Genomic DNA, 8,668 nt, shown 5'->3' with positions numbered 1-8,668 from the left:
GAACCGCCACGTCGACGCCACGTAGGAATGGCTCGGAGGGGATGGACCTAGGGGGGTGGGGGATGAACCCCTTTATGTATATATATGTATGTATGTATAGGTATATGTGAGAGGAAGAGAAGAAAGGAGGACCGGCTACCCCGGCTGTGGGGTGCCGGGTGTGCCGAGCCGAGCCCCAGGGGGGGCGGTGTGGGGGACCGGCGTCGGTCCTAGCCGGGCCTCAGCCGGCCCCCATACCTTCTAGTCTAATTATTTAAGCAAAAATTACCAAAACATGCACTGTTGACGTTGACTTTTCCAAAATAGACACGCGTTTTTGAGTTTTCTAAAATAGACTCCTGTTAACTTTGCTAATAGATAATAGATATACATAAAATAGAAATTTGTATCGTTTGGGTAAGGTTATTGTAAAAAAGACCAAAAGTGTGAGAAAGGTAAGAAAGAATCTCAGTCATTAGATCTAAATTAATTGAAAAGGATAAACAAGTAATTTATCATTAATTCAATTAATTAAAAACTTCCCATAACCACCACCTTAATTATAGGAAGTATATAACACCATTCAGCAAGTATATAACACCATTCAGCATTCAGCAAGTATATAACACCATTCAGTAAGTATGTAACACCATTCAGCAAGTATATAACACCATTCAGTAAGTATATAAACCATTCAGCAAGTATATAATACCATTCAGCAAATATATATAACACCATTCATTGACTAAACATCTAATCGAAACATATTTTTTTCTCTATATAAGTATAGCAATATGGTACTCATATTAAAGATAAAAAAAATGTTTGTTATTATGGTGTAATTTTTTTTTTAAAAAAAAGTTACGTATAAAAAGTTATTGACGTTTAAAAATGACGGGGGAAGTTACATGTGCATTACCTAATTTCTAGTGGGTTTAAAAGACTATACTGCCCCTAGATATTTCAAATTAGTCCAAATTAATGAAAATATTTTACAATTTGATCTCTATTGATCTCAACCATTAGATCAAACGATCTAATGACTGAGATTCTTTCTTACCCTTCTCACACTTTAGGCCTTTTTTACAGGATCTTCTACCTGTATCTTTTATATTTTAATGTATATTTCTCCCCTATAATAGGAGACCCTATTGTAACATATATATAGTGTGAGGTTCATTGTAGAACATTAAACAAATGAGGAACGAAGAACAGTGCATTTAACATGTTAAATATAATCTCAGAAATTCAATTTGTAATTTTTTACCTTTTTAACTGTGTTTTAAATAACTTTTTTTTCTAGTTTTTGATTTTTTTTTATTAAAACGCTTCTAATATATATATATATATATATATATAGAGAGAGAGAGAGAGAGAGAGAAAGTATAATGTACTTCAAGGCTTAACCTACATTAACATACATGACAAAAAATATAACGTGCGTTATTATCATAGAACGTGCGTGATTATAGCCCCATGCGTGATTATGTGGTCCCATGCGTGATTATGTGGTCCCATGCGTGATTATACCCCTGATCCAACGGTTACCATTGTCTCCTACGTGATGTATGATAAGGCTTTTTGTATGTTAACCTTACTCTATATATATATATATATATATATATATATATATATATATAGGGAAAGTATAATGTACTTCAAGGCTTAACCTACATTAACATACATGACAAAAAATATAACGTGCGTTATTATCATAGAACGTGCGTGATTATAGCCCCATGCGTGATTATGTGGTCCCATGCGTGATTATGTGGTCCCATGCGTGATTATACCCCTATTCCAACGGTTACCATTGTCTCCTACGTGATGTATGATAAGGCTTTTTGTATGTTAACCTTACTCTATATATATATATATTTGCAGTTGGAACACTAACTTGCTCTGAGGTCTCTAATGTTATGGCTTGTGAGTAGCAATTTTTAGTTAGTTAGACCGTGGGGTATGGTGGTGTGGGGGTTTGGGGCGTGGCCAGCCCAAACAGGTGTTTTTTATATTTTTTAAAACAAAAAATTTAAATTTTTAATGTTTTTTAAATAAAGAAAATTACATAAAAAATCCTAACGCAGATATTTTTTCTTTATCTCTTCTCTCGTCTCCAACATTAGTTCCAACTCTTCACCCTCTAGGTGATCAATGGGCTGAGCTAGAAATTTCATATCATCTCGTCTTTGTTTCAGGGCATCCCTAGCTTCTTTGCTCTTCCGAATTTCGGCCCTTTGTTGTTGGAATACGTTGAATGTATCTAACTTGCATGCAATGTCATTCAACTGATCGCTGTATACTCCCCTACGCGAGCCCGAACTCCCAACTGAAGGCGATGCCGTACCTGATCTTGATTTTTGAGCGCGCCTTTTTTGTGGCATCTCTTCCGTATTCAGGACGGTTTGGCGAATCATCCAACAAGTCCTCCAACTCTTGATCTCGTGCATCCGACTGGGCTTGGGACGAGGGTGTCCTTGACCTTTTGGAAGACGTGTTAGTTTCGCTACTACTAGGGATATTCGCCCACTTTGGATGGAACTTACAAATCTCCCAACAATGCATGAAACGGAAGTCGCTTCCCACATTTGTTTTGAATGTAACCAATGCATTTGTCACAAAGCCGGCTTCGGTTTCACCACTTTTTGGGTTTTGCTTTACTTTATTTAAAAAAACACTAAATTTGGTAAGTTGACCGCTTATCTCGGTCCACTTCAAGGATAAGCTATCGTTTTCACGATAAACCTCCCTTTCCATTTCTTCATGGAATGCTTTACTAATTGTTTCCCACAAATGGCTTCTATGTTGAGAATTTCCTATTTTAATCAAAACAAAATTTAATATATTAGAAAGTTATATAAAAAAAACCATAAATATTAAGGGCTAGAAAATATTTAAAAATACCTAAAGTTGGATATAGAGATTGTTGAAGCCAAGCCCTCGCCAATGCAAGTTCTTCATTAACGACCCATCTTTGTTGTTTTCGTTTGGCGGTTTCAAGTGCTTTCTCCGCCTCGGTTTTTTTCTTGTGACTTCTCTTTTTGATGGGTTTGGATGTGGAAGGACCATCGTTGGGTGGTTGAGTTTCGGGGACGGTTTCGGTTTGGGAAAGGTTGATGGAGGTTTGTGAAAGGTTGATGGGCGTTTGTGGAATCGGGCTAGGTATAGAATCATCGGTGTGTGAAGTTAGTAAACAAACGATTCCCGAGATACGATGCATAACCCGCCATATCGGGCATAGAAGAGTGTATTAAAAATGGACGAGGCATTGGAGGATTGGGTGGTGGGCTAAGATTTTCTTGGAATGCCCACAGGTTGTTCGGGTCATCACCACGATTATGAGGATGATTTTTTCGTTTTGTAGAATGAGAATAGAGATGATTATAAAAGATGTGGAGTGTATTGTGGTTGAATGTGGTAAAAAAAGGAATAGAAGTGTGAGTTTTATAGTGAAAAAATAATTTTTTTAACATAGCCGTTGGCCAACGGCTAGTTTGGTTTGGCCAACGAGAACCCGCCATGTCATACTGATAGACCCGCCCCACGCCCGGCTTTAAACTCCCGCCCCTTGGGCCACGCCGAAACCCAAGCCCACCCACGGTGGTGGCTTGAGCGTTTTCAGCCCACCCCCGCCCCATAATGATTTTTGGAACTTTCAACAACAAGAAGACATAGATGCTGCACTAAAGACAAAGTTAGAAGTTTAAGAGGCCAAAAACATACAAGATATAAAGTTAACAGTGAAGGAAATTCCAATGTCTACTCCTTTTCCTCTGAATATCTCAATGCTATTGGTAATTTGTTGAGAGCCTATAAATGAAACCATTCTGTATCCTTCAAAGCAAAGAAGATGATGCACTCCATAGCAGAGATTCCGGTCGCCGACGAAGTTATATCGGTCAACTCAGAACCCGCAGAAACCAACCATGACTGCAACTTCATCACTGCAGCCTTTATGTTCCAAAGTGGTGGCCACATGTTTAATGTAGAAGCAGACCAAAGGCTAGCAGCACCTCTGGGCCGCCTCTGGAATAACGATAACCTCCTTAGAGAATTAGAGGAAGGAGCTATCGTCATGCCCCAATCAACACTTGGCTTTATTATCACCGCTTTACTTGCTTTGGTTGATATAAAGTCGCAGGGAAATCCTGATTTTCCTTTCCAAAGTCACCCGCAGGTGATCATGGTCTTCGTTAACATGTCTTATCATGTATGGCTTAGTTTCTGGTGCAGAACTTGTGGTTTCTGATCCCACTTGTGTTTATGCCATTATTGCCCGCTTGGGAAGGATTGGTTGTTTGTGCATTTTGGTTGTATCTTTGTCATCTTTGTTTTATTTTTGATACGTTTCATCTCTCTTATCGGTTGATTTAAGTGGCAACGTATCTTGCTGGCCTGGTCGTATGTCGCTTAACTCCTACATATGGTTAGCAATAGAGTAAAGAAGCCAAAGATACAACAGAAACATACATGAAAATCATCTGTCCCTCACTAGCAACTAATAAAGCATAAAATATAAAATTATATAGTTATGCCTTCACTCATAGATTATTCTTTATATTATTATGTTAAGTATTCAGTTTATCATTCTCTTTCATAGAAATACACAAAATGTCACTGCTCGCCACAAGTGGCATGTTGGGCTACTACAACCAAATTGTCGAAGATAGGCTCCCTGCTCGATCTGCAAGCCAAACCATACATGAGCAGGCTAGTATAGGTGACCATGGTGAATCGCATGTTTGTCTTAAATGGGAATCCGACTTGAACTTGTCGAGTCCCTGAGACCAAAATTTGTCAAGATAACTAAAAGAGAGGATAGTTTAAGAGACAAACCATGCAGAACTGCCTCTCCTCTCCAAGTTGGCCTCTCGGGTAATCTTGGTTTTAAAAAAGCGAGAGGCGCACAAAAGCGACGTGGTCTAAAACCGAGGCGTGAAGTGCAAAAGCCGCGAGCTTTTCGTACCCTAGGCACAAGCTAATTATATATATATTTTATATATCCCATAGGTTTTTAGCTTTCCCTACCCAAAATATAGCTTTAAGTGAGGTTTTATATGATTTTAGCAACATGTACAAGCCAAAAAACCCAAGGTAGAACAGTTAGATGCATAAAAACACCTCAGGTATGAGAGGTGTGCGCCTCAGGCGAAAAAAGCCTAGGATAATCCCAAAAAAGCACGCCTTTTTGGCGAATGCCTTGTTGCGCCTTACTCTTAGGGTGAGAGGGGCACTCCCCTCTTAGGGGAGTCCCCTCTCTTACGCACACCGAATCAGGTTATGCCACGTCAACTCCCCTCTTAAACTCCCCTCACACCCCAATTTGATGGCGGCACTCCCCTCTTAGGTGACTTGTTTTTTTATTAAAAAAAAAAGGAAAATACTTGATTGGTTGTTACAAGCTATGGGCCCACTATCTCCTCCCTTTCATGCGGTGACTCCTCCCCGACCCTACTCCCCGATTTGGGTCCCCGCAGGGATGGCGGCGGTGTTCCCGATCGGGGAATGGGGTCACCGAACACCCTCCCCGCGAGTGCCCTGAACACCCTTAGGCACGCTCTTTAAAACCAAGGGGGTGAAACCAAAAACAAAGGAACCCTCAAGAGATGTCCCTGCATGCATGCATTGCTGCCTAACATTCTGCCATATCAAAATGGTTTAATTCACATCTCTCCAGCGAAACTTTATATTAACATCATACAAGACACAGACAATAGTTTCCCCTAGGAATTATCAATAAAATGGACCACCACATTGGGAACTATGATGGTGTTTTTGTCTGCAAATTAACATACTTACAATGAATCACGTATTCCAAAGTATAACCTAATTTTCCAATAATTTAGGGCAGAGGATATCCAATACGGACATGACTTGCATATATTTTATCAAGTCAAGAAAAACAAATAACATGTTCTCCAATTGTCAGTTACAATTACCTGACTTGATACCAAACATATTATGAAATTATAGGATTAGTATTTGCGATGGTTAGTAGGTGACAGTTATCAACCTGTGTGCCATCAACAGATGTGTTGGTTGATTTGGCGCCAATTAACTGTCAATAAAAATGTACATAATGTGATGGTCCTGCAACAATGATCATTACCAAGAAATCCTACATATTTCTGTTTACAGAATCTTGTGCTATCTCACTCACACTCAAAAATACACTACAACAAAGCATACCAACTAGGTACACCAACTAGGAGGAACGTAATTAAAGAAAAACTAAGTAACAAAATACAAATATAATTGCATTCGTGACAGTTATAGTGAATTTTAATCTGAATGACTCTTAAATTAAGCCGTTATCACAAATAGTACTAACAATTATTTAACCAATGCAAAGTGGAAACTAAAAAAAAAATACAATTTTCGAGAGAAAATAGATACCTTTTTAATAAGAAAACCTAGTTATCAAACCTTATTTTATATAAAAAAAAATCCTAGTCTTGACAAATAATGAATAATGTCAAATCTTGGAAAATTTAATGTCTAAATAAATGTAAGAATTAATTCACGATCAAAGCGTAATCTATCAAAATCATAAAATTTGGGAGAAAACCCCTCAGAGTTAAAATCAGGACTATACAAATTTGGGTCCACCAATGGGGTGGTGGTCCATTAGCAAAGGCAAAACTTTTAAAAACACCTAGATTGGAAAAGGGAAGTCTTGGGTTCAAGTTACACAGACGACAAAGGATTAAAGAAATTAGCAGTTCAAAAAAAAAAAAAAAAAAAAACGAAATTTGGGTCCGAGAGTTGAACAAATTAACCGAAGAAGTTCATATGTGCAAGTCACGACATCACATCATGTATGTCGCTCCATAAACACAAGATGGATAAAAAAATTATTCTCGTTTTAAGTTGTGACTCATTTTGTGCACATTTTCTTTCAACATGTTGATCTAAGTAAGGTTTTAAAAATCGGTTTTTAAATCATACGGGTATATCAATTATAACTTATAAGATCATCTACAATACGAAGTATATAAACAAGGGATCAAGTTGGTAGAAATGTTATTACATTGTAATTTATAAATTAAATTGGACAAAATTCCCATAAAATATTTAATTTATCCATCTTGCCATTTTGTCCAGCTGCCTATTTGTTTGGTGTACAACTTGGTTATTCCTTGATACAGTCAATTTGCAGACAAAAATACCATCGTTTATCACAACCACAACCTCAAGCCTGTTGTCTGTTGACACTTTCGAGGTGAGAAACCATCGTTGGCGTGTACAAAATAGACTGCAAAAAACCACACAACAAATACACAACGAACCCACCACATACCTCAACAGAATGGCTGCAACGCGAGCAATAACAACTCTTAGACGGAGTCACGAAGCTATACGTTGTCCTTCTTGACAACAAGGAATATCCTTTCTGCCTCCTTGAACACGACCATTAGTATTTGCAAGCGAAGGGGGAGTTGGCGAATGCTAAATGGATCCACGTGGCCTGGTAGTTGTCCTTGTTGTCGGGTCTGACATCAGCAGCTAAATGGAGATCATGGAGCAGTGGTCGGCGCACATTGATTGGTGACACGTCGGTGTCCTTATGTACTTTTTGTCCCTTGCACGATTGCTCATCGTGAGATGTTGCTGGACACAGCATGTCGTGCGCCTATTGGCCACCACCTGCTCTGACATTTGTACCAGCTGTACTATCTTGAGTCGTCTTGCTGGCGCCACGAAGCTTGCGCTTCTTAAGCTTGCACCATTTTATTGCCACATGGACTAAGTATTAGATTTCATCTCTTTTGGGTATGGTTCTCTGCGCGCGACCTGAGCTTGCCTCATGTAACCGACGCAGGATTTGGGACCATACCCCTTCAATAAGGATCAAGTTAAGTTGTGGCTGGAGCTTAAAGGTATACTAAAATTTAAAATGAAAAATAGACAAGATTTTACGTCGTTGGGGTCGATTGTTGTAATCAGTTAAATCCAAGACTACACTACAAACATCGTATTGATTTTGTAAGGGTTTTTTTTTTTTTTTTCCAAATTCCAAATATATATATATATATATAGGAGTGAGATGCATGCTTAAATTTTGTTAAAATATCTAAGTGCTTATTTTGTTTCAGGCTTAGAGGAAACTACCTAATGTGAATTGCAACTCTACGGAAGCTGAACGTACTCGAGTCATTCATTGAATCCTCTTAAGCGAAAGAATTGTATCGACATCAAATGAAATGGTTCTGGACGGATTTAAGGAGGGAGGGGGCACTGGCCAAAATGTTGCAGGCATGCTGGATCATTTTACTATCGGCGTTAACCTCAGTATATCGACACAAGGAGGGGGATAGTGGCCAGACAAGACAGAAGCATCCTAAAGTTTCTAATTCATAGCCCGAAAATTGTAAATGTTAAAAATTTGGTTGCCATTTTTTTACTTGTTAAGTTTAGAAATTGAAAAAAGTGCTACTTCGTGATTCTGAAATTACTAATTGCTACATTCCTAATTATGGCCCTTAAAACTTGAAAGCATGGATACTTTGATTCACTAGAACCCATCTTTGTGAAAGGTTATATTTTGATCTTGCTGTTAGAGAACAAGCCTTAGTGAGTGAAAATAATACCAAAAAGTCATATGTTGGAGCTCAATGATTTCCATTTGGAACGAGATCTCGATACATATGGGCTGTTATAAACATTTAAGAGTTGGAAAATTTGAAAT

General features: G+C 38.3%; 1 protein-coding gene across 1 annotated transcript; it reads right to left on the bottom strand.

Moving 5' to 3' along the window:
- Window positions 1–2,067: 2,067 nt before the first annotated feature.
- Window positions 2,068–3,438, bottom strand: LOC118490258 (glutathione S-transferase T3-like). The gene is made up of 2 exons (XM_035987738.1): window positions 2,884–3,438; window positions 2,068–2,795 (listed from the first exon to the last, which is right to left on the bottom strand). Exons 1-2 carry the CDS (start codon window positions 3,197–3,199, stop codon window positions 2,287–2,289), a joined length of 825 nt encoding a protein of 274 aa, XP_035843631.1. The 5' UTR covers window positions 3,200–3,438; the 3' UTR covers window positions 2,068–2,286.
- Between the last annotated feature and the right edge of the window lie 5,230 nt (window positions 3,439–8,668).

The sequence above is a fragment of the Helianthus annuus genome, chromosome 3 (genome assembly GCF_002127325.2).
Source record: "Helianthus annuus cultivar XRQ/B chromosome 3, HanXRQr2.0-SUNRISE, whole genome shotgun sequence".
Taxonomy (NCBI): domain Eukaryota; kingdom Viridiplantae; phylum Streptophyta; class Magnoliopsida; order Asterales; family Asteraceae; genus Helianthus; species Helianthus annuus.
The sequence above is the reverse complement of the archived record's forward strand: the minus strand, read 5'-3'. Positions and strand labels throughout refer to the sequence as shown.

What these genes read in the sequence shown, in the direction of transcription:
- LOC118490258 (XM_035987738.1), bottom strand. Translation starts at nt 3,199, where the DNA reads ATGCATCGTATCTCGGGAATCGTTTGTTTACTAACTTCACACACCGAT. An exon ending in ATCTCTATATCCAACTTTAG is followed by an intron (nt 2,796 to 2,883) that starts GTATTTTTAAAT and finishes TGATTAAAATAG; the next exon opens with GAAATTCTCAACATAGAAGC.